The sequence below is a fragment of the Ursus americanus genome, chromosome 17 (assembly GCF_024610735.1).
Source record: "Ursus americanus isolate L20-20 chromosome 17, mUrsAme1.1.p, whole genome shotgun sequence".
Taxonomy (NCBI): Eukaryota; Metazoa; Chordata; class Mammalia; order Carnivora; family Ursidae; genus Ursus; species Ursus americanus.
In genome coordinates, this window is record NC_142143.1 from 25,425,156 (window position 1) to 25,451,474 (window position 26,319).

General features: G+C 35.2%; 1 protein-coding gene across 4 annotated transcripts in view; it reads left to right on the plus strand.

Annotated features, from left to right (window-relative positions):
* The window catches only part of CEP83 (centrosomal protein 83), a 126,990-nt gene that overhangs the window by 83,960 nt on the left and 16,711 nt on the right, over positions 1-26,319 (plus strand). For all 4 annotated transcript variants that reach the window (XM_087868854.1, XM_087868853.1, XM_087868855.1 and 1 more), the window contains 6 exons: positions 465-579; positions 2,043-2,187; positions 2,301-2,450; positions 14,681-14,756; positions 17,357-17,514; positions 19,431-19,560. In XM_087868854.1, coding sequence (XP_087724980.1) covers positions 465-579; positions 2,043-2,187; positions 2,301-2,450; positions 14,681-14,756; positions 17,357-17,514; positions 19,431-19,560 — 774 coding nt within the window. The remainder of the gene's footprint in view (positions 1-464; positions 580-2,042; positions 2,188-2,300; positions 2,451-14,680; positions 14,757-17,356; positions 17,515-19,430; positions 19,561-26,319) is intronic.

Sequence of the window (26,319 nt, forward strand, 5' to 3'; positions counted from 1 at the left end):
CCACTCTACAGATTTCATGCCTTCCTCTGCTCTAACACATTGCTCATTGTTTCTTGCAAGCATACTGTGTGATGTTATGCCTTTGTAACATTTTATGTGCTGTTCCTTATACCTAGAATGGCTTCTGTCACCAGCACTTTTTTAAAAGGGAGATTTCAGGTTTTTTTCTCTGAAGATGAGTCCGTCATTGACTATTGGATTTTAGGTACTTGCAGTTGAGCCTTTTAAAAGGCAAGATTAAGCCAGATGACCCCAGCCCGGTATTTGTAAAGAAATAGTTCTGTTAGGAAAAGGCTGTTTTCTTGGTACCAACTACTGTTCAATGAAGCACCTTCCCTCTTGGAGGGTACTTACACTGTGCACTCTGCTACCAAAACGTTTTCCCATTTCTACTGATGTTTTTGGGTAAGCAGTTAATGGCAAGAAAATGACCTTTAGTAATTTCAATTTCTAATTATCAACAGGTAAAAGAACTTAAGCATTCAAACAAACTAGAAATAACAGACATCAAACTGGAGGCAGCAAGAGCTAAGAGTGAGCTAGAAAGAGAAAGGAATAAGATTCAAAGTGAACTGGATGGTAATATACGATTTCCCATGCTTTTTACTATTCTTTTTACATACAAACACATTATTAAAATAGATCAAACCGAATTTTTGTTTCCAGATTTTCAGCCTAACTGAATTTTAATCTTAGAGCACATATAGATTGTTTTTATGTTGAATGTTCATTTTGTGATGTATCTTTTTAAAAAAAAAATCAGTCTTACGTTTATGTCAGTTATTTGATTATTACATAAATTAAGTGAAATTTTACATATGGGATTTCATACTTTCTGGGTTTATAGTTGTGAATCTATTTAGATCATGTGATTATTAGTCCCAGACCATTTTAAGTCTAAAGAATGTAAGGAAGATAGGTGGATCCCAGGCCCAATTTTTGTTTTTGTGTAGACACTAGGTTAGTTATTGAACCTATTTTTAAGCTCCATTGTAGTCTTAGAATGGCCTTCTCATCAAATTTCCTCAGAATTATATTTCTGATTTTTCTTAAAAGGTATTTAAGCTACCTCTGGCCTGTAACTGTCCTCAAGTTGGTCTTTAGTTGAACTGGCCCCTGTAGTTGCAGACAGAGCTTATGATGAATAGTGTTTTCATCATTAATCTCTACTTGATGTTGATTCATGAATTTCTATGGAGTTAGGAAGTAACTTTTCGAGGGACTTAAAGAGTTTGTGATCTAGTTATGCGTTTTTTAAATTTTGTGTTAGATAAGAATTTGTTTTAGTTATTCCATCTGCAAAATACTTGCCATATCAATATAAGGAAAATTTGGGATTCATTAGATAAACTTGAAAGTTTCCAATTTATATTTCTTTTTTTTTTTTTTAAGATTTTATTTATTTATTTGAGGTGGAGAGTGAGAGCGAGAGCACAAGCTGGGAGACAGAGAGAGCGGGAGAAGCAGCCTCCCCACTGAGCAGGGAGCCTGATGTGGGGCTTGATCCCAGGACCCTGGGTTCATGACCTGAGCCGAAGGTTACCGACTTAACCAACTGAGCCACTCAGGCGCCCCTTCAATTTATATTCCTATTGGAAATCTAATAGTTCTGCTAGAATGATAAGTTTTGAAGGCTTCTTTGATTTTATTCACTCTACTTCCAGCCAGCTTTATGATGATACTGTCTATGGGGCTAAGGTTACAAAAACCCTTTTAGAAGTGAAGTAAGTATTTATCTCTTTGGTTATCACCTGGGTTGATGTCCCCAGCTCTCAAGAGTCAAGTGAGTATATGTATATAGTCTTTTATTAAAGCATTTGTATATATATGCTAAATAAAATAATGACAGAGTAGTTAACTCTGAGTTTTAATATTTCATTCTTAAAAGGTTTATCAATAATGTAAAGAACTTTTAGAATACATATCCAGACTTAACCTCTATGCTTTTTTAGTTTTCTTACCAGTTTATGGATGCTTGCTATTATGATTTTTCAGCTTAATAACATTGAAAAAGCACATCTTTTTCCTTAAAAAAATATTAGGATTACAGTCGGACAATGAAATTCTCAAGTCAGCTGTTGAACACCACAAAGCTCTCCTAGTAGAAAAGGATCGTGAATTAATACGTAAAGTACAAGCTGCCAAGGAAGAAGGTTATCAAAAACTTGTGGTACTACAAGATGAAAAGTAAGTACTTAATTACCTTATTTTGTGTTCAATCTCCTTGCAAATGAAAACATTTTGCTGTCATATCATCCTCATTGTAGTTCTTGTAACATAATTATCATCTGTTGTTTTAGGCTAGAACTTGAGAACAGATTAGCGGATTTAGAGAAAATGAAAGTGGAACATGATGTCTGGAGGCAATCTGAAAAGGATCAGTGTGAAGAGAAATTGCGGGCTTCACAGATGGCAGAAGAGTCGGCCAGAAGGGAACTTCAGAGTATTAGGTTATATATGCATATATTATATTTTTTAAACATCATTTTGAAATAATTTCAGAGCTAACAAAACATTGTAAAAGTCATACAGAGAATTCCCACATGATCTTCACTGAGATCTCCAAAGATTGACCTCTTATGTAACCATATTATAATAATCAAAGCTAAGATACTAACATTAATACAATCAGGAAATAAATATTACTTTATCAGACCTATGGACCTTGTTCAAATTTTACCAATTGTCCTTCTGATATCCTTTTTCTGGTCCAAGATCCAATCCAGAATCATATATTGCCTTTACTTGAAGAGTGCTGACCAGTTATTTTGTAGATTGTCCCTCAATTTGAGCTTGTCTTAAATTCTTTATGATTAAATTCAGGTTATATATTTTTAGTAAAAATAACATCAGAGTCAAAGTCATGTGTCCTCAGTGCATTATATTAGGAGGTATATTATTTGTCCCCTTACTGGTGATGTTCAGTTTGATAGCTTGGTTTTAAGGTGGTGTCTGCCAGATTTTTCCAGTATAAAATGACTGTTTTTTTCTCTTTGCATTATCTAATTACCTTATGGGGAAATACTTTGAGACTATGTAAATTTTCTCACAGTACTTTCTCATCACACATCCCTCCACTAATTTTAGCACCCAATGGCCAAATCTGAGACAATTTGAGCAAAGAAATAAGTTACAATAAAAGGTTATAATCCATAGGGTAAAATAAAACTCTATGTGTCCAAATGATATAATGTATAATATTTAGAGAGAGGAAAAGCTCTCTTCAGGAGAATTTCAACAAATAAACATAGAAAGAATGATGGAAATAGGAAAAGATCATTTGGCAAGCACTATAGTAGAAATGATAGGCAAGATATTGAAAATTTTCAAAGGTTTTCAGCATCTCTAGAGACAAACCATAATTTTTCCTCTCTTATACTATTAATATTGTATGTTAATGGATTTCTTAATCTTGAACCAACCTTAACTTCTGGAATAATTTTCTGTTTATTCTGTAGAAAACAATCTGTTAAGGCTCTCTGTCTCTATTGGGATTAATTTTGATAATCTGTGTTTTCATAAGAAATTATTTAGTTCATCTTGGTTTTCACATTTGTCTGCATAGAGGTCTGCAGAATAGTTTTTATTTTTCAGTTTGTTCTATTTCAGTGATTACTTTCCCTGGGCCATTTCTTCTTTTGTATATGTGCTTTCTTCCTCAGCCAGTGCTTTGTTGATTTTATTCTTTTTATTGTGATAAAATATAACAAAATTCACTATTTTAATCATTCTAAGCATAGAGTTCAGTATTTTTTTAAACTAGGAATTTGATTTATGGAGTCATCTGTTTTTCTATTTCCTACCTCATTAATTTCTACTTCTTATTTCTGTGTTTTTCTGCCATTAAAAAGTTTTTATAGTTTTATTAGTGTTTAACATACATAAAATAAAATTCACCCATTTAAATAATGTACAGCTTGATGCCTTTTGGTAATTGTATAAAGTTTTGTAATCATCATCACAGTAAAACCATAGAACAGTTCTGTTACCCTAAAAGTTTCCCCGTATCTCTTTGCAGTTGACTTCTCTGATCCCCAGCCTTAGGCACCCCAGATTTATCCATGATTGCATATATCAGGAGTTGATCCCTTTCTGTTGCTGATTAATATTCCATTGTATGGATGTAACATTATTTGTTTATTCATTTTCCTTTTGATGGGTTGTTACTAGTTCGGGGCTATTATGAATGTTGCTGTGAACATTCATGTACAAGTCTTTGGGCATACACTTTTATTTCTCTTGGTTAAATATCGAGGAATGACATTGCTGAGTGATGACATATAGCAGTACTAGTTTTATAACATATACAGTGATAGTGTTTTACAAAGTGGGTGTGCTGTTTTTCATTCCCAGTAGCAACATATGAGAGTTCCCCTATGACAGTTACATTTAATTCACACATTTTGACTGACACTTGTTATGTCTGTCTTTTTAACTTAACTCTAGCAGATGTGTAGTAATATATCATTGTGGTCTTAATTTGATTTTCCCCGATGGCTCTTGATGTTTAGGATCTTATAGTGTGGCTTTTTGAAGTATTCGTCCAAATATTTTGCCCATATTTAAAATTGGGAAGTTATTTTAATACTGAGTTGTACCAGCTCTTTATTTTGCATACAAGCCCTTTGTCATACATATTTGACAGATATGTTCTCCCAGTCTGTGGATTGCTTTGTTTATTTTAATTGTGTCTATTGAAAGCAAAACTTATTTTGATGAAGTCCATTTTATCATTTTTTACTTTTCTAGTTTGTGTTTTTTGTGTGTGTTTTTTTTTTAATTTTTTAAAAAACTTATTTAAGTGATCTTTATGCCCCATATGGGATTTGAACTCACAACCCTGAGGTCAAGAGTCTCATGCTGTACGCACTGAGCCCTCCAGGCACCGCTTTTGTGTGTTCTGTTTAAGAAAGCTTTGCCTAATCTTGTCTCACAAAGATTTCTTTTGTTTTCTTCTAAAACATTAATATTTTGTTTCTTATGCTTTAGTTTTATGATCCAATTCATGTTAATTTCTGTGTAGTGTGAGGTGATGGTAGACATTCATTTTTTATTTCTGTATAGAAATAAAACAACTGTATAGAATCCAGTTGTTCCAACATCATTTGTTGAAGACTGTGTTTTCCTCCATTGAATTATTTTGGTTCCTTTGTTGGAAATCAGTTGACCATTTAAGTGTGTCTGTTTCTGGACTCTGTCCTATTGGATTGATCTTTTTGTCCGTCTTCACATGAATATCACAGTGTCTTGACCAACTGTGGCTTTAGAGTAAGTTTGATGTGGGTAGTGCAAGTCCTGTCCACCTTGTTCTTTCTTGTGAAGGTTTTTTGGCTCTTCTAGGCCTTTCCACATAAATTTTAAAATCAGCCTGTTACCTTTTTTCAAAACTTATTAGGGTTTTGATTGGGATTGCAATGAATCTGTAGCTCAGTTTGAGAAGAGTTGTCATCTCAATAATATTGAGCCTATCCAATCCGTGAATAAGGCATGTCTCTTCATTTAATGAGATCATCTTTAATTTCTGTCATCAGAGTTTTATAGTTTTCATTGAATATGTCATGCTTATCTTATGTTACATTTTATTCCTCAGCATTTTTATGTGATTATAAATGGGAGTGGTTTTTTAGAAATTTCACTTTCTAATTGTTTATTGCTGGCATGTGGAAATATAGTTAGTGGACTTTTATGTGATGACCTTGAATCCTGTGACCTTACTAAAGTCATGTATTTTCTACTAGCTGCTTTGTAGATTTTGAATTTTCTAAGATCATGTTGTATACCTTATGCTTTATTTTACTTTGTTCATTTTTTTGTTATATTTTGAGTTGGGAATTTAAGTCAAGTATTTGTTCTTTCATTTTTATTGGTAAAGTTTCTAGTATGAGATTTTTCTCATCCCTGTTTTAAGTATATTAAATATATTCTGTAGTGTTTTAATTATCATTATCTTTTAGGATTCTCTAATTTCAATTTATATTTTCCTTTTCACCCAAGAATTAATAGATGTATTAATGGAAGGTGTAGTTGCTTAATAAGAGATGAAATTAATAGTTTGCTGGGGCTGTCATAATAAAATACCACAATCAGGATGGTTTAAACAATAGAAATTTATTTTCTTATAGTTCTGGATGCTGGAAGTTTGAGATCTCAAGGTGTTCTCCTGAGGTCTCTTTTACCGTTGGCTTATAGATGGTTACTTTCTTGCTCTGTCCCCGTACGGCCTTTCCTCTGTGTGCCTGTGTCTCTAGTACCTTTCCCTCTTCTTATGAGGATACCAGTCATACGGATTAGGACTCACCCAGATAACTTTATTTAACCTTAGTTACCTTTTTAAAGGTCCTATCTCCAAACGTAGTCACATTCTAAAGTACTGTGGTTGAGATTTCAACATACAAATTGTGGGGAGACACAGCTCAGTCCATAACAGAAGGTTTTTAAATTTCCAGGTGGGAGGACTTTTTGTGTTTTTATTTTGTTAATTTATAGTTTTATTGCATTGTAATCAGAGAGTATTGTGTCTATTATTTCTACTTTATGGAATGCACTAATTTTTTGTGTGTGTGTGACCTATTATATTAAGGCCAGGACTAGGATTAAGCAAGTGAGATACCCAAGGTAAAAAATTTAAGGAGACACTCTTCTTTGTCAACAATGAACATGCTCTAAAGTGAGCGTTAAAGGAGCTCTAAAGTGAGTCTTTAAATTTTACACTTCTCTTTGCACCTGTAATACATCATCAGTTTTTGTTACTGCTACGTAAGGACTAGAAAAGAAAGTGTTCAATTATAGGCACTAAGTCTCCTATTATTAGTATTAGCATGTTTCTGTCTGTGACTCCTTGGATTTCTTGTGGATTTCTTCAAAAATATGATTGCTGTATTATTTGGCATATAGATGATTATAATAGTTACATCTTAATTGTGAATTGTGGTTTTTAGCATTTAAAAGTGCTTTTCTTTTGTCATTTAATATCATGTGCTTGAATTCCACATTGATATCATTATTCCTGTTTTCTTATTGTTTCCATTTGCCTAGTATGCTTTTGTTCATCCCTTTATTTTTAGTCTTTCTGAATCATTTTGCTTTTTAAATGTGTCTTGTATGTGTAGCATATAGTTGGGTCTTGCTGTGGAGCCCCTTAGAGATCTTTTTTATGCTAATGTAGGAGTTAAATTCATTTACATGGAGTGAGCCCAGGCTCACTGCAAAGACTTTCTGGCAGGAGCATGAGTAGTCACTTGCCGGGATTTAGAATTATTTTCCTCTTTTTACTTACAAATGCTTTGAAGTTTGGGCATTTTTTTGTCTTCTGCGTATGGAAAGACTGTGGTTTTGGGTGGCTTTATTTGTTCTCTTTGCTTTTCTCTAGTATTTTGCAGGACATATGGATAGCTCAGAATTCGGCATCTGCTCTTATCTTCAGCTACCTGGAAGTCCCCGTATCTGCTTTTTAAATTTCTAAAATCTTAAATGATTTCATAATTACATAGATCAAAGTTGAGATGTTTTTTAAAATCATGTTCATTAAGGTTTAGGTTGTTTTGGGACAAGGTTTTTTTAATTAAAATTAAAATTCCAGTATAGTAAACGTACAGCATTATGTTAATCTCATTACTCAGGAAAAAATTACTTCAGGCAGAGATATATGTACTATTTACTCATGTCAGATTTTATGAACGATTAATTTAAATATTGGCTGCTACAATTCTAGAATCATAAATCTATAATGGATTTGGAGAGCCAGTTTTGTCCTACTCTTCGCTTTTAGAGGAGTACATTTTTTTTTTTTAACCGTTCTAGACAGGTGAAGCTTTTTTTGGTTTATTTTATTTCTCCTTGACAGTATCTAGAAAGAAGAGAGACACTTTCCCCAGAAAAACTCTACTCTAATGTTTTATCCCATTATGGTTCCACAGTTTAGCCAGTTAGGATCTTTTCTGTGAGATTATGAGCCTGTTTCTCCTGGTTTGGCTTCTGTTGACATAGTGATAGATATCAAGCAAACTGTTGTTACATGGAGACAATAATGAATGTGGCCCTTAGGGTTAGGGTTTTGGTTTTGGTTTTGGTTTTGGTTTTTTGTTATATAAAATAGTATTCATTTTCTTTAGCTTTTCTTTAACAGAAATCATTTTCTGTTCCATTAGTCACCTTGATAATTTTTTTTGATTTCTCTTCAGTTTCTCCAGATCATTTATAATGGTAATTGACCCCAACTTATTTTAAAATAAGGACGTAGTAACTAACATAAAATATAGCACAAGGAGTAAGTTGCAAAATTTATATGACTTTTTTTTTTTTTAAGATTTTATTTATTTGTTTGACAGAGCACAAGCAGGGGGAGTGACAGGCAGAGGGAGAGGGAGAAGCAGGCTCGCCAAGGAACAGGGAGCCCCATGTGGGGCTTGATCCCAGGACCCTGGGATCATGACCCAAGCTGGAGGCAGTCAGTTAACCAACTGAGCCACCCAGGCATCCCTATATGACTTTTTTTTTAATGGTCTACAACTGTGTTTTTCTCATGTCAGTTCTGATTTTCCGATTTATAAGTCTCGCTACATAAACCAGATCTATTTTTGTCATTCATTAAAATAATCATAATTGCAAACTTGTCTTATTTAGAATTTATAATAGGTCAGCAAGAGACTACCTGTAGAGAGAAAGGTCTTGCTTAAGGAGCTGAAAAGTCTAAATTATATTAACCAGAAGTATCCATTTATTTACAAACAACAAATATCTGTGATAAGTAGGATTAATTACTGGTTTGGCAGATGCTTTAAATTATTAATTATATACCAGTCTCCTGTCTAATTAAAGTGGTTTCTTCTTCACTAGACTAAATAACAAAATTTTTATTCTAATAGTATTCTGTATTTCAGGAGACTGTCTCACCCCACAATGAGTTTATAAAATTCATAGTTACCTGTAAATTTAAAAACATGGAAAAATTATTTAAAATTTTAAAATATTTTAAAGAGGATTTTATTTTTAAAGATTTTATTTATCATTTGAGAGAGAACATGAGAGAGAGAGAGAGAAAGAAAGCACAAGCAGTGGGGAGGGGCAGAGGGAGAAGGAGAAACAGGCTCTCCAATGCGAGGCTCTATCCCAGGACCCTGGAATCATGACCCTAGCTGAAGGGATGCTTAATCAACTGAGCCACCCCAGCACCCTTTGAAAAGGATTTTAAGTAAGAAACTATTTAGTCAACTTTTGGTTATGACAGTAACACAACTCCAACTAACTTAAGTGAGGGAAAGGGTCTTTATTAGCAGACATAAATTGTGGAAAGGACAGGGATTGTGCTGGTCTAATGGACACCTGGATCTGGAAACCTTCCCTCCTTTCGTCTCACTCTTCTAACTCTTATGTCTGTTTCTCTCTTACTGCTTTCTCTGTGAAACCAAGGCTTTATTTTTGAGATCAAAGAAGATAGGATTCTTACTTGGTGATATAAGTCCGAAAAATCTAGAAAGAAGTTGGGCCTGGTTCCACATGCCCATCCCTGGGTCCATCACTATGGCCAGGGGGATAGGGCACTCTGACTCAGCCTAGGTTTTATGCCTATTTCAGAGTGGTGGGGGGTAGGTACAGTTTGTTATCAGAAGTGAGGGGGAAGTATGTTGGGGAAATAACAGCAATTACCAGCACAAGGAAAGGGAACTTGATCATTTAAGTTAATCCTGTAGTGAATCCCTTATTTTTTGCATTGCTTAAAGCCAGAGCTCTATTTTCCATTTATGGCTTTCTGATTTTTTCAGAAACATTGAAAAAAATTATGTTACTTAATACACCTCCTTTCTATTTATATTTCATCTTTAGATGAAGTATCTGTTGTGTATCATCTTAGTGGGGAGTAGGGGACTTATACTTGGCCAGTTGGACAAGTTCTTTTCCAGAATTTGAACTGCAAAGTAAGTGGTAGAAGAATATGTGGCAACATTGGAAGGACCAGACGGTTCTTTGGTATGTCCTTGCTGGTGACTCTGGTCAATTATTTTAACCTGGTTCTAATTCTCCAGTTTCCTGTTGATTCAGTGAGTCTCATACCTTCCCAGCAAAGTCTCTTTTTGCTAATAATGCCAGAGTCAGAACTTGGGTGCCTGATATGCTATTACTAGTCACATAGAACTATTTAAATCTAATTTTAAATTACTAAAAATTTTAAAAAATTAAAAATTTAGTTCTTCAGTTGCACTATTTGAAATGTGCACTATTTGAAATAGCTACATGTAGCTAGCTAGTGGCTATCATATTGGGTGGTACAAATTATAGAACATTTCCATCATTAAAAAAAACTTAGTACCATTGGACTGTAAATTCCTTAAGGGTAGGGATTCTGTTTTTGTTATTCTCTGGTATATTTGTAACACTTAGGACTAGGCTTAGCATTTGTAGGTAGCCAGTAAATATTTGTTGAATGTTGAAATGACACACAGGAGCTGCCTGCCACAGAAAACCTAGGCAATAATCATCATAATTAGCTACCTGTGCTTTGAAGAGAACTTGGAATGACTCCATCTCACTGTTATTCCTGTTGTTTCTGTTTAAACTTTTCAGTAGTTCCATTCTCTGTTGTACCTTGGTCCTCTGGTCTACCAACTATTTCTGCTTCCATTATTTCCATAATTACTTTAAAAATATAAAGTACTTGATCTCATAGTTTTTCATTTGACAACTTATTCATCCTTCATCTTTTGATTTCTCCTCACGACCAACCCATTAAACCTCTCTTTTCAACAATTTTTGTTGTAGTCTCTGAAGTCTCTATTCCATTACTGATAATTTTTTTTTGCAGTCTCCACATTTTTAAAAAATACACCCTCACTGAAACCTGACCTTGTCCTGGCAACCCTTTTAAGTGGAATTATTCTTCCTTCCTCTTTCCTGCAACTAGGGACCAAGAAGGAAATCGGTGTTTGTTAGCCTGGTGATGGGTATTAAGGAGGGCACGTACGGCAACGAGCACTGGGTGTTAACGCAAACAATGAATCATGGAACACTACATCAAAAACTAATGAAGTACTGTATGGTGACTAACATAACATAGTAAAAAAAAAAAAAATCTGTTTGTGAACCCCACTTTTGCTTCTAGACAATTGTTTGACTAACTTGGGTTAAAGTGGTTTTTCTTTATTGATATTCATTGCATCCATCTTATTCCTGTTTTCTTCTCTGTCAGTGACTAACCTACAAGATGTTCCCCGACAGTCACTGAAGACCTTGACTTCTAGCTCAATTTGTTTTTATTTTCTATCCTTTGTCATTTTCTTTGTGACTGCACCATTCATATCACTGACCCATATAACACGTTAGCCTTATAGTGTATCTCCTCTCTGGTATTCTTTATCTTTATTCCACTTTAGCAGGCCTTACACTTAGCCATTTCTTGAACTTTGTCATCCCTTAGAACTGATCATTTCAAAGACATAAATTTTTTTTCTCTTATCCACTTCATTCTCACCGAAGACACTGCAATTTGATATTCAAATTGATATTGAAACTAGTTCTTGTACTTTTTTTCTTCTAGTCTGTTGGCCTGGCTCCCTTGCTTCCAATTCAGCTTGGAATCTGTTTGTCCACTGTTCAACTGTGCTCTCATTTGTACCTGAGCAAAAAAGCTCCTGGAAGTAAATTCTCTCAACTTCTCACTGAGAATTTCTGTATCCTCACCCATTCTCTCCTCCCTTTCTATTTTAATGAAGATATCCATTCTCCCTTTACTTCTCAATTCTGAATTCCATCCCTTTTGTTGCCTCTAGAGTTTTACTTCATTGATTATCTTCATCTGTGTCTAATTTCTTTACCTCAGAATCTTATTTTGCCTTCAAGGTCCAGCTCAAATTGCATTTGTCTTATGTAGCCTTTCCTGATGATAGCTTTTTTTTTTTTTTTTTTGGTAAGAGAGAGAGAGGAGTCGGGGAGGGAGAGAGAATCTTAAGCAGCCTCCACGATGTGGAGCCTGACACAGGGCTCAATCTCACAACCCTGAGATCATGACCTGAGCTGAAATCAAGAGTCAGAGGCTTAACCAACTGAACTACCCAGGTGCCCCTGCCTTTACTAATATCCTAATGAAAGTCAGTTAATTGCACGTTATTCTGTACTTTTTAGTTCTATGTTAAGACTTGCTTTCTTTTGATTTGTTGTGACATACCTTAAATATTCGAAACCTTCTCATCGAAAGAGATACTATACTGTATTCCTAAGTGCAGCGTTGCCTTTTAAAACAATTTGTTCTGAACTCTTTCATTACTGGGATTAAGACCATTGAATTTATGCCTAAATCCTAATCAGCTCTATTAATTTTTATTTATGTTAAATTCTGTTATCCCTTATAATCCTAAATGATCTCAAATCATGGACTAATTTTCTTTTTTAAAAAACCATCATATCAGTTGTAGATTCTGACCCTGCACTGCTTTCAGTGAAGTGAACTGAAGAAAACTTTGTATGTCATCTTTTATTGTCTACCACAATGGTGTTCTTGCTCCTTTCATATTTTAATGAAAGTCAAATATTCTTTATCATTGGTTTCTTTGGCTTCAGTTTTTATTTGTAGGGCATTGTTTCCTTTCTTATCTACATAACTTATTTAGAAAACATTCAGGCCACATTGCTTTCTTAACAGGATCTTGTTTCTTATTGATTTACCAGGTATATCCAAAATCTTGACCAGAGCTAAGATTTACTTGGGGCCTAACTTTCTAACTCTGGACCTGACCTGGGTCTTACAGTGTTTTCTCCTTTGTTTCTATTGTCATGATTTTGTAGAAAGAAACCTTTATTAACTCCATAATCTAAAAGCACCAAGTTAATAATATCCATAAACATTTAAGGATGAAATGCACAGAAAGTTTGAGAGAGTAATTACGAAATAAGAGTATGACTGGTACTGTTAAAGGAGCAAAGTAAGAGCAAGACTGTCCCTTTTCCTTTAGATCCATTTTTTCTGGCATTTGTATGGAAGCAGTGGGTCTTTGGTTTCTGCCATGTCATATTGTCCAGTCACCTAACACATTTAAATGTCTAACCCAGGATTTGGGTTGGTTCATTCAGTCCATCTACAAATATTTATTGAATACTTGTTAGTGTTTAAAGCACAGCTCTAGGCTCTTGAGACTGTTGTCTTTCCCATAAGCAGTTCTGATTGGATTGATAAGACTTGCTGATAATGCCAAACTATAAATACTAAATGCCAAATGACTTGTATTTCAGATAAGTGTTTAAAGAATTTTAAAAAGGGAGCAGTTGAGGGCATATCCTATCACATATTAGCATATCCTTTTAGCTTAAAGCCTTTCTCATGTTGTTAGTCATTTGGTTACCAGAGATACTCTACATTTTAAGGTTCTGGTTGAAAATGTATCATTCCGGGACACCTGGGTGGCTCAGTTGTTTTAAGCGTCTGCCTTTGGCTCGGGTCATGATCCCAGGGTCCTGGGATCAAGTCCTGCATAGGGATCCCTGCTCAGTGAAGAGCCTGCTTCTCCCTCTGCCCACTGCTCCCCTGGCTTGTGTGCTCGTGCTCTCTTTGACAAATAAATAAAATCTATTAAAAATTTTTTTTAAAAAAGACCTAGATTATTAAAAAAAAAAAAATAGAGGAAGAAGAAAGGAAAATGTATCCTTCCTTTTGAAAAGGATACACATTGTATAAATATTCATCTCAGGGATGAAAGCTCATAATATATTTTATAAAATACACTATGCTGAATACTAGATAGTTTTCTTATAAATTTTGAATTTAAAATCATTAAAATTGCTGCATAATGAAATGGGAGAGGAACACTTACTTGGGTTAGAAGACCTGACTCCCATCTTCATTTGGCTGTTTGGTAGCTAGTATGATTTGGGCCTGAGCCTCAATCTCTTTATCTACAAAATAGAAGTAACTGTGTTTACTTTCATAGAATTATTATGAAACATTACTATAGTTAAAAATGACCAGCCTAGGGGCAACTGGGTGGCTCAGTCGGTTAAGTGTCTGCCTTTATTTAGCTCAGGTCATGATCTCGGGGTCCTGGGATCGAGCCCCGAGTCAGGCTCCATGCTCAGCAGGGAGTCGGCTTTTCCTTCTCCCTCTGTGCTTGCACGTTCTCTCTCTCGCTGCTCTCTCTCAAATAAATAAAATTTTAAAAAATGACCAGCCTTAATTAAATGCCTGTTATACTATAGATATCAGAGTAGGCATTAAAGGTACATTGAGGAGCTCCATAACCTAGTAGGGAGCAAGTGAGGTAGCAGCATGTCTGAAAGCTATGAAATATTGTATGGTGATAAAGATGGCTTCTCCCACCCTGGGAGACTTTCTAAGTCCTTAGCAACACATTGTTCATTCTTCCACCAAAGGCCATCTGTTCAGGTTGTTGCCTGTGTTTATCAAAATCCTACTCATCGATTTGTATCTCCATGTAAACACCCTCTCTTCTTCTTAGACATACTTGATTTCTCATGTTCTCTGTGCCAGTAGTTTAACTAGATTTTTCCATAGCAAAAGCAGAAATTTGTTACATCTTAGTTATATGTGAACACACTTAACTGCCTGAAGTCAAAATCTATCGTTTTCTCTGCCATTTTGCAAGCATGTCTGGTGTCAATATGGGTACTCTAAAATGATTAATTCTGAAATATATGAACTGTGGATTCTTAATGTTTTCTGTTGCGTTGTGATATTTAGGTTAAAACTTCAGCAACAAATTGTGAATATTGAAAATGCAGAGAAAGAAAAAAATGAAAATTCTGACCTGAAACAGGTATGATTTTAGCAAACATTTTGCTTTTATTTAAGTGCTTCTTTAAATCTGTATTTTGAATGTGTTTTGAGTTTTTTATTGAAGTATAATTAACATACAGTGTTATATTAGTTTGAGGTGTACAATATAATCAACAATTCTAAACATTAGTGCTCACTATGGTAAGTACACTCTTTTTTTTTTTTTTTTTCCATCATGGTAACTATACTCTTAATCCCGTTTATCTGTTTCACCCATCTCCCCCTCTGGCAATCACCAGTTCTCTGTATGGACGGGTCTGGTTTTTTGTCTCTTTTTTTTTCTTCATTTTGTTTTGTTTTATTTCTTAAATTCCACATATGAGTGAAATCACATGGTATTTGTCTTTGTGTGACTTATTTTACTTAGCATTATACCCCCTAGATCCATCCCTGTTACTGCAAATGGCAAGATTTTATTCTTTTTTAGGCTGAGTAATAATATTCCATTATATATATGTACACCACCTCTTCTGTATCAATTAATCTTTAGATTAGACATTTAGGTTGCTTGTGTGTGTGTGTGTTTTGAATCTGTTGGAGTTTCACATATCAGTATTTTGAAAATATCATTACAATTGATACTGTATTGATGAGGTTGATAGATAAAATGTTTAAACCTCTTTAAGCTCTAGTTAGTAAGCTGCTTTTCCTAACTGCTGTTTTTCTTAACGTCTTTATGTGCTGTGATCCACAATGAATTTTTTTTTGAATTGTAATTTAAAGAACAGTATTTTAATATTCCGATTTAAAAAATTGATTAGAAAGATCATCTAGGTAAGTTTCCTGTAGCATTGACTTGTAACTTTTTATTTCTTACTCCATGAGCTGCATCTTATTATATCCCTATGAAATGTGAAATCTAAGGGTCGTATTTATGGAAGGAAATTTGTATTTTAATTAAAGTTATTTGGGTTTAAGAAAAATTTATATGGGCAAAACATGGAAGGGTGTTCTTTCCTGGATTCTATTTTCTTTTTTGTTTAAAGTTATGAGGTAGTGAAGATTCCATTTTTAGGATTTATGCTTGCAAGTTAGCTGGCATTGCTTTGCATATGCAGTTGTGGTTTCTAAGTCTCAATGAGGAGGACATAATGTTTGATACTCTGAGAGAAGTTATTTAGTACCATGGGCATTGGGCTTTCTGTTATTTGTTAGATAACGAGAGATAGTAAGCTCCTTGAAAGTTGCTTTTTCAGTCAATTGTAATACAGATTTAATATTTACAACTCCAGTAAAAAGTAAAGACTGAGTAATTCTTCATGGAGAAATTTATTTTTTCTGAAGTACAAATCTGAGACATATCATTTTACTTTATTCTGACAGTTGCTCTTTGGACATATACAGTCCTATCTTATTTGGCTTCGCTGCCATCAGGAAATACTGGAATTATTTTGCATTTATTTAGTTTATTGAATAAAGAATCTGGTTTCTTTTGACTCTTGAGTCTCATAATGGGTCCTTTTGATCCCATGTCTCTTGATTCTGTCCTTCCAACTTTTCCCAGAGAATGGCTAAGAGGTAAGACAAGGTGAAAGAAAATGAGTATTTGCTGGGGCACCTGGGTGGCTTAGTCAGTTAAGTGTCTGCCTTCAGCTCAGGTCATGATCCCAGGGTCTTGAGATTGAGCCCCACATCGGACTCCTTGCTCAGCTGGGAGTCTGCTTCTGCTTTTTCCTCCCCCCTCCCACCACTTGTGTGTGTGCGTGCTCTCTTGCTCTCTCTCTCTCAAATAAATGAATAAAATCTTTTAAAAAAGAAAATGAGTATTTGTTAATTAATTGGTAAAATGGCTTATGGAGGAAGTAGGTATAACTGTGTTCCAAGTGAAGATTATTTGGATATAACTTAAAAGCCTGTTAATTTGTAACTAGCTAATTAGCTACTTTTCATGAGAAAAAGTACTCCCAGATAAAGGTAAATTAGGATGGAGAAAAAAACCTGAGTGATATTTCATGCTTTGATAAATGGCTCCAGGGGCCAAGGAATCCTTGCCGTTAAGTTTCTTAGAATATCTTCTGCCCAATGCTGGATGTATGGAATGCTTCAAAATTAAACAATGTGAGAGCGATCCCTTCCGTATTTATGATTCCTAACTATTTAGAAAGCAGAACTCCTGGAAGGGTTGCTGATCATAGGGAATATGGAAATGGGAGGATGGATTTCCTTAGCAGCTTTCCCAGCTGATGTGCTTTTAAAATCTGTTCTTTCCTAGGAGACTAGAGGAAGTCCAATGGAGAATCTCTCTAATGGGTGGATTCTCCTTTCTCACTTCTCCACTGTCCTTATAACCCTCTTCCTACTTCCAGTACCTCTTCTGACCTGCTTATTTTGGGAAGAAGAGGAGAGGAGTTAGTGGCAGAAAAAGGAATATGGTTCTTGATAGTCTCTGGGTATATTAGGAAATGATCCTATACTATTGGATCCTAATGCTGCTGCTGTTTCTTTCTTAATTTCAGAGCGTCCTCAAGGACACATCAGTTGGGTGGCTCATTTGTGAAGGAAGATGCTTACTGTCCTCTGCCTCTCTCTTATGCTTTTACATATGCAGCCTTATATTTCTCTTCTTTCTTTTCTTTTAAGCAAATCAGTAGTTTGCAGATCCAGGTGACCTCACTTGCACAGTCAGAGAATGAGTTGCTGAATTCAAACCAAATGTTGAAGGAAATGGTGGAGAGATTAAAACAAGAATGCCGACATTTAAGAAGCCAAGCTGAAAAAGCACAACTAGAAGTTGAAAGGTAGAGTTTGCCCTTTTTTATTTACAAACTATCTTTTTTCAGCTATATTATATATAGTTCTTTTAGTGATGATTCCAATGTCGAGTGTGTTTTGGGAACTAGTTACAAATAGTCTTTGACAGTGTACAATGGTATTAGGTAATGTACTTTCTATTCTAGAGAATGAGCTTTCTGGACTCTTGAATTGTTTAAAAAGAAAAAAGGCATTTAGGACAATAGACTTTTTACAATTCTGCCTAACCAGAATATTCTGAAAACCCTCAGAGGAACACTTCTTTATTCATTGAGTAAACCCATACGTAAATACATTTTTTACTGCAAATATCTAAATTATTCTTCTGAATGCCAGAGAACAAAAAAAAAAATTCTGTGATTTGCAAAACTTCCTAAAATTAGAACTATAATCTTGATTTTTCCTTTGAGAAGTTCATTTATTTATTTATTTATTTTGGCTTTGAAATTTGTTAGTACTAGACAGTGTATAGTAAACTGGCAAGGAGGTGATTTTGGTGATATTCAAGATCTTATATTCTCTGGAAAATTTTGTTTAGATAGAATAGCTACTTTTTTGTATTTGCTTTGTCTTCATAACGTGTTAGTATTTTATTTTTGTTTGAATCTACAAAACATTATTCTTCTTGCATTTTCTCTTCTGAAGGTTACTTTGCCACGTAAAACTTTTTTCCTTCAGTTTCTCATTATTTAATATTTTAAGGCTTTCCATGGTTTCACACATGCAAATTTTAAGAAAAAGTAAGCAAGGTGTTTGTCTATAATTCGTCGTGACATTCCACAGGGTACAAATTATTTTGCTTATATTTTGCAAAATCTTAGAATCCTCAAGTGTTTGATTAAAATGCACTTAAGAATTCTAATGATAGTATAGCTAGCAAATTTAAGTAATTGATCATTGGTTTCTTATGTTACTCATAGGTTATATAGTAGAGAAGAGCTGGATGAACTGTTAGTCAAATATGATTTTGGTCCCAGCTAAAACACTTAAAATCTTGTATGACCTTAGACACAAGATCTAACATTTTATAAATCTCATTTGTACTGCTTATATATAGTAATGATACTAAAAATTATGCAAGGTTTGCAGAAGAACTTTAAATATATAAGTTGTTATGTTGTCTTAAAATACCATTTATATGAATTTTATTCTAGTCAGAAAACATCCTGCATTAAGACTTGATACCTGGGTTGATTTTTAACCAGCTTTATTAGACCCAGTTCTTTTTTGTTTGTTTGTTTCAAGTTTTTATTTAAATTCTAGTTAGTTAATATAGAGTGTAGTATTAGTTTCAGGAATAGAATTTAGTGATTTATCATTTAGATAAAACACCCAGTGCTCATCACAAGTGCCCTCCTTAATCCCCATCGCCCATGCTAGATCCAGTTTTTATAGCTTAGTGGTTATCACGGTTCAAAGCTGGTTATCAAGTGTTTGTCCTGCTGTTAACTAGGTGTAAGTCTTAAACAGACTCCCCCTGAGCAGAGAGCCCAACCTGGGGCTCAATCCCAGGACCCTGAGATCATGACCTGAGCCTAAGGCAGACTCTTAACCCACTAAGCCATTCCGGCGCCTAGGTATAAGCCTTTAAGCAAATTTGTTAACTACTTTCTAGGCTTCAGTTTCCTTATCTATAAAATGGAGATGATAAAAGTACCTAACTCAAGAGGTTATTGTGAAGAATAAATGGTGTAGTACACGTACTGTTGTAAGCACAGTGCCTGGTTCACAAGAGGTACTCAATAATGAGAGAATGAGCAAATACATGGCCATGCAAGAGAACAACCCACAGTTGGATACTTAACAATGTAGTGGAGCAGGTAGTGAGACTGATTATACTTGGGATAATATCTGTTTAATCTTAAGAGTTAATTTCCATGTTTTGCATACATTCTTTTGACAGGACTTTGGAAGAGAAACAGATACAGTGGTTGGAAGAAAAGCATAAGCTTCAGGAACGTATCACCGACAGAGAAGAAAAGTATAATCAAGCTAAAGAAAAACTGCAGCGAGCTGCAATTGCCCAGAAAAAGGCAAGTGGTTCTTATTAAAGTGATTTCTATAGAGTAAAACATAACTAACTATTCTGGGAGAATAAAATGTAATTAAAACTGAGATTTTAGTGTATGTTACTTTGATATTTAAACATGACATTTTGCTGTCAACCTTGCAGAGATAAAGTGGGAAAATGCAAACTGCTCAACAGGTTTATTTCTAAATTTTGTGTTCCAAGTCGGTCTTTCAGAGCTGACATGCATTTTCCCACAATGGTTTTTCATTGATAAAGTTGCTAGACCAGCCCATATAGGTCTTATTTAACTCATTCTGCACTTAAATAACAGGGTGATTTGGTCTGTTTCAACTGTGCTGAACTAATACTTGTAACATCCCTTTGTGGTTAAAGTGCTTTTTTGTTTCCAACTCAGAAATGTAGGAGCAAGTATCTCCTTGCCCCAGGAGATAGTAGGCCTCCCCCTGGCTTCTGAAACAGCCATAATAGTTAACCACAGCTGTGATCTTTTTTAAGTTTCACCTTTGTGAACATATTTGCGCCATAACTTAAAATCTTTGTTTTCTTGGAAATAGTTCAGAGCATCATGGAAATAATGTAATCAGATGATTCATCTAAGTCAGTGGTTTACAACTTCTTTTCTACTGCAGCAAACCCAAGGAATGTAGCATGGCCCCATCAGTAACCATGACTCATGATGCAGTGATTCAGCACCTATTTTCAACAAGATTTGGTGCATGTGTATGGAGGTGGCGGGTGGGGAGTAGCATTAAAAAAAATCCCATAAGTGATGTAATATGCCCCCATTTGATAAGTTCCATTAGTGAGGGCATTTGTTTTGGGGAGGCGAGAAGGTCTGAGATGAGAGGAAGGCACTTCTAGGCATAGGCATACCAGTATCTTAATGTCTGTATGTTTATTGGAAAGGTTAGCTCTTCATATTTGCATAAGAGAAGAGAACTGTATATCATTTACATATTATAAATTTGGAAACAAAAGACACAGTTCCTAGTCACCCATTTATGATTATTGGATCTGTCAAATGCATCCTGATAACTGGAGTGACAGTAGGAGAAGTCTACAAGTCATTGCTTCCTCACTTTCTTGATTTCTGAATATGGCTTTTCTCTTCCCATAATTCTGGAAGTAGTATAACATTGAGATTAGAAAACAGCATTTACTATCTAGGAATCTCTGTTTTATACTCAAATATAAACATTGTCTTTGTTTTTCCCATGTCTATCATTTCTTTTTCTTTCTGTCCATATAAGTACTGAGTACTTATGGGTATTGATTGGATTTCGGTGAAGTGTTTTATGGCTTAGGATGATCTTAGAAATTTTACTTAGAGTCCTTTACTATTTGAAGTGTAGAAGCATCTAAAGCCAGATTTTAACCAAAAATAAGTAGAAATTATGAGAGCTGATTTTATCTTTCACAGAGGAATGTTTATGTTAAAGTTTTAGAGGTTAAGTATTCTAGAGATCAGATTCTAATTACTACTGAGGTTAGTTTGGGTTGACTTCTTTTGGAGCAAAAGTGACATCCAGTGGTGAGAGAGATTACCAACTAATCGTAGGTATATTAGAAAGAGGGGAAGATAATTGAAGAAACCTGGCAAAATAACCTTTCATCAATATTGTGACCTCGAGTGAATTTTTTTTTTCTACTGGAATACCTGCCAAATGATGGGTGTGAACATAGGAAATATCCATATCATTTTAAAAAATGTGATCTGTGGGTTATGATTTTAAGTCAAAGGAAATTGTTAAGTTCAATTCAGTGAATAATTATGGCCCAGAGCTGACTGTCCTTGTGGGACACTTCTCTAGAAGCTTACAACTTTAAATTGAAGTGAGAAAATAGACAATATATGTGACATAGAAATACTATAAAAAGTCTGTGAGTACATAAAATTTTAGGACTGGGGGATTTTAGCTTTCAGATAGTTTTTACAGATTAGGAAACCGAAGTGGTAGGTAGCCAAGATAACTTGACTAGTAAGATTCAATGCCATGACTAAAATTTACATCTTTCTGTTCTTAATCCTGTGTTCTTTCTGCACTTTTACTCTTTTAATTTCCCAGTTTCTTTGATTCCAAATAATTAGCTGCTTTTTTCTTCATTGTACCCATATGAGTCATATTTCTTGTGCTAGAATAATCACTATAAAGTTAATTTCTTTAATTCAAACTCTTTCCCATTCAAGTTAAAGATAATGCTTCTATATGAAAATTTTGGCTGTAAGAGTACATAAATATAATTCTTAGGAGTGCAATAAACTTTTTAAGTTCTTTAAATGACAAAAATCACAACTTTCTTATGCAGTAAGACTTAAGTCACAAAATATTAACTCTAGGGCAGAAATCATAATCCTTTAGAGTTGCTTTTCTGTGAGTGATTCTTATAACTGGAGAGTAGCAGCTTCATTTTTCCCCTGAGGCTAGAAAAGATGGCTCACTGCCATCTGAGGATGTTTATTTATGCACAAACCTTATGTCATTTCTGTTAAGTGGTTTTGGGTAAAGTCTTTGTGTAATGATATTTTGCTGTGTTGATTTGTTTGGAAAAACTTGACCAGGTATCTTGAGTTGGAATGCCTTTCTGTGACTGTTGGCTTCTGCATATGTTTTTCTCTATACACTGTTGAAGTGTTGAAGTGTTGAAGTGTTGATCTCTCTTCATAGAGAGATCTCTTGGTTTGAGCACAATGGGTTGTACTTTTCCTTTTGAGGCACTTGAGATGACAACTTGTTATTTTTATTGTAAGGTATATATCTCTGAAATTATTCTTAGTTAGATTACTATTATGAATGTTTTTGGAAAAGAAATGAACTGTAGTCTTGAATTGTAAAATATCTGTTGAATATGTTGTGGGGCCTAATACTGTATTATACATTTAGGGGAAAATAGAAGCCAGGATTAATTCCTGCTTTTGATGACCATATAATCTAGTTGGGGAAATAAGATAACATGCAGTACCTAAAGAATGCTAATAGTCACTCCCAGATATCTGTATGGACACTAAGGTTTGACACCAATGTCAGGGAGAAGAAAACCTGAAGACAAGGAGACCAGTTAGGAAGCTATTTTAATAAAATGAGGTAAGAAGTGTGGAATTTGGGCTTGTGATATATGAATGAAAGTGAGAGGTGACTCTTTAGAATTATTTTTAAAAGTTATATGATACGGTGCTAAATAAGAAGAAAGAGAAAAATATGAAGTGTTTTTAGCTGTGAAGGATTTAAATGAAGTTGTCATGAGGGAGTGAAGAACACATGTCAGTTGAGGAGTAGAAAGAGAAGATATAGTCCACTAAACACGTGTCAGATCTGAAGTGATAACAACGCATCCCTGTACTCATGTCCTAGACTCTTAAGTGAGGGTACCATGTAAGTAACTAGAAATAATGGAATGTAAAGCATGGAGATTGGTAGTTCAGATTAGAGATAAAGAATTAGACACTTGAGATTTTGTAGATGATTGAAGAATAAAAGGACTAAGAATTAAGTTGACTTAGAAAGAAGAACTAGATTTAGTAGAGGAGTGGTCATAGAGGTAGAGGCTATAGTATGGTGTTGTAAAAGTCACAGGAAAAGAAAGGTATCAAAGATAAATGGTCATTTAGCATGATTACTGAAAAGAGTTCATTGAATTTGGCAATAAGTTGGTAAAAGAGGAATCCCAGGTTTGTGTTCTTTTGATTTTTCTGTTGTTCCTTTGTGTTGTAATAATACTTTTAACACCAAGACATCCACTTGACAATCCTGTGATTGTATTGGACTACTACAGTCAAAATTAAAATCATTCCTTACAGCCAGTTTCCCCTCTGAACTCCCATTTCTTTCAGTAGAATGTCATTCTTCCTGTCACTTAGGCTTCAAACCTTTGATTCATCCTGAGGGCTCCCTTCCCCCAGATCTAGTCATTGTATTGGTTTCCAGGGCTGCTGTAACAAATTACTGCAAACTGTGGCTTAAAACATCAGAAAGGTATTATTTCATACTCCTGGAGGTCAGAAGTCCAAAATGAAGATGCTTGTAGGGCCATGCTCCCTCCAAAGGCTGGATCTGTTCCACAATTCTCTCCTAGCTTCTGGTGGTTGCTAGCAATCCCTGAGTATTCCTTGGCTTGTAGACATATCATTTCATTCTGTCCCTCTGTCTTCATCTGGTGTTCTCCCTGTGTGTCTTGTGGGGTTTACAATAGTTGTAGAGAACATGAAAGATGTAAATCAAAGATGACAACTATCATTGTTAGTCTATGAATAACAAAAGACTCTCCTGTCGCTCAGGAAATTCCAAGGATTTTAGGAGCTCTGTGCTAGAAACCCAGGACAAAGACCAAATAAGTTTCTTTCTATACCATGGTCACATTCTGAGGTTCTCAGTGGACATGAATATTTGGGAGACACTGCTCAACCCAGTACAGTCACTCGGGCCTATGAATTCTTCCTTTATAATGTGTCTCGTATTTTTTTCCCTCACCTCATTTCCTTTTATGCCTGTTTCTAACATCCTAGCTCAGGCTCTATCCACTACCAGGTTTCTCTGTATTCATTTAGCCAATTTACTCACCAAATTTATTGAGTACCTACTTATGTATCTGGTAGTTTCATTCACTGGAATACAGAAATAAAGATTGTGCTGAGGAGCTTACATTGCGGTGGGTGGGTGACAGAGTAAAGAAACAAACATTTGTCAGGTGAACATGAGTGCTAAGAGGAAAACTAAGGGGGACAGAGGGGGCTCTTTTAAATAGGTGGTCAGGGAAGGCTTTTTTGATAAGGTAACATTTGAGCAGAGACCTGAAGGAAAGGAGGGAGGACGTCGTGTTCTCTGTGTAGGGGAACAGTATTCCAGAGAGAATAGCAAGTAAAAGAGAGAGGCAGGAGTCTGCTTGGTATGTTGAAGGAATGCAAAGAGAGAGAGCTAGGTAGCTGGAATGGAGAGAAGTACTGGAAGGCCAGGTGTTGTTTTTATTCTTTGGTTTTTATTCTAAATGTGGTAGGAACACAATGGAGAGTTCTAAACTGAAAATATAATCTGCATTATATTTTAGAAGAATCTCTGGCTGTTGTGTAGAGGGACAAATAGCGGAGTGGTAGTCAGATTCTGTCTATATTCTAAAGGTGGAGTGTACAGTAGTCGTAGAGCATGAAAGATGTAAATCAAAGATATCCAAGATGCTGGGCTTGAGCACTTAGTTAAAATGGAGTTGCTATTTACTTACATGAGAGACTTCAGAAAGAGCGGGTTTGGCAGTAAAATAAAGATGCTTCTTTTGGACATGTTAGCTCTTGAGATACCCATTAGACTTCCATGTGGAGATGTTCAGTAGTCTGGTGGATACATGAATCAGGAATTCAGGAAGGAAGACTAGACTAGAAATAAAGTCTTGGGAGTCTTCATTACATAAATGGTATTGAAAGGAAAGGGATTGCATGAAGTCAACTAGAAAGTAAAGGAAGACTAAGAAGAGAACAGGTCTGAGGATTGAGCTTTGAGGAATGCCAAAGTTTAGAAGTTGAGAAGAGAAGGAGTGGCCAGTATGGTAGGAGAACCAAGAAGGTACTGGATGCCAAGTGAAGAAAAGTGCTTCAGGAAAGATCAACTGTATCAAATGATGTTGAGAGTAAGATGATAAAACAGCAATATGAAGACTAGGGATTCATTTGGATATGCAGTGATTGTTGGTGGCCTTGTCAAGAGTTGTTGCCAGATTGAAGTGGAAGATAGTTTGTCTAAGGAATTTCATTGTATAAAATAGAGAACTGGGGTGGTAGCTAGGGAGGGTTGTGAGTTCAAAAACTTATTTTAAGGGAGGGGTGAATTATAGAATGATTCAGTAGCAAGGGAAAAATCAGTGATGCAGGAGAAAGAGGGCAATTGCATGAATGATATCCTTTAGTTAGCATTTCAGAGGTGGAAGGCATAGGAACACAGTATATCTATTATAACTGGGAAAAAGGCAAAATATATGATTATAAATTTCTGGTAAATTGATAGATGTGTGGAAATTTTCTCCTGATGGCTACAGTTTTCTTAATGCAAAAAAATGGTCTTCAGATCAGTATGTGAAGAATGCAGGTGTTAGATATCTGAGGAGAGACAAAAAGTTGTAAAAGAATGTAAGAGTTTGGTAGAGTGATTGGATTAGGGAAATTAGGAGTGTCAGGTAGCACACTGCATAGTTGTGTGTGTGTGTGCCAACTGTGTTCAGTTGTATAGGTCCAGACGTGCAGTCAGTAGAAAGTTGTATTTAATAAAGGTCCAAGTTTTTCCAGGTGAGTTTCAAAAAGAGGGAGACTTGGGTCAAGGTAATGAGGGTGTCTGCAAAGAAATGATTATAGTGAGGGGGGTCTAAGGCATTCACTGGGTCTTTTAGTCAACTAACCAATCAGTGCTTTTATTACTTCTAGCTCCATCCTGGCACCTAGTAAGTGCTCAGTAAATGGTTGGTTGTTTTACAGTGATTAGGATGGGGAAAGCATTGTCCTGAACTTTATCTCCAGATTTCCTGCTTAGAGGCAAACTTCAGAGTCTATCTCATACACTGATGCTGTGTCAAACTTCCAAAACAATGTCTTTTACTTACCAGTCCCTTGCTGGAGAACCTTCAGGCAAATCCACATCTCCATAGTATTACAGATTCTCCCTAATTAATTTCTTATCCTTTCCAGAAAGCCCTTTCTCGTGATTTGGTACTTATAGACTGGAATTCCCTTCAGAAATCCATATATTTTGTATTGCCTATAGTTAATATAGAGCCCAGTTAAACA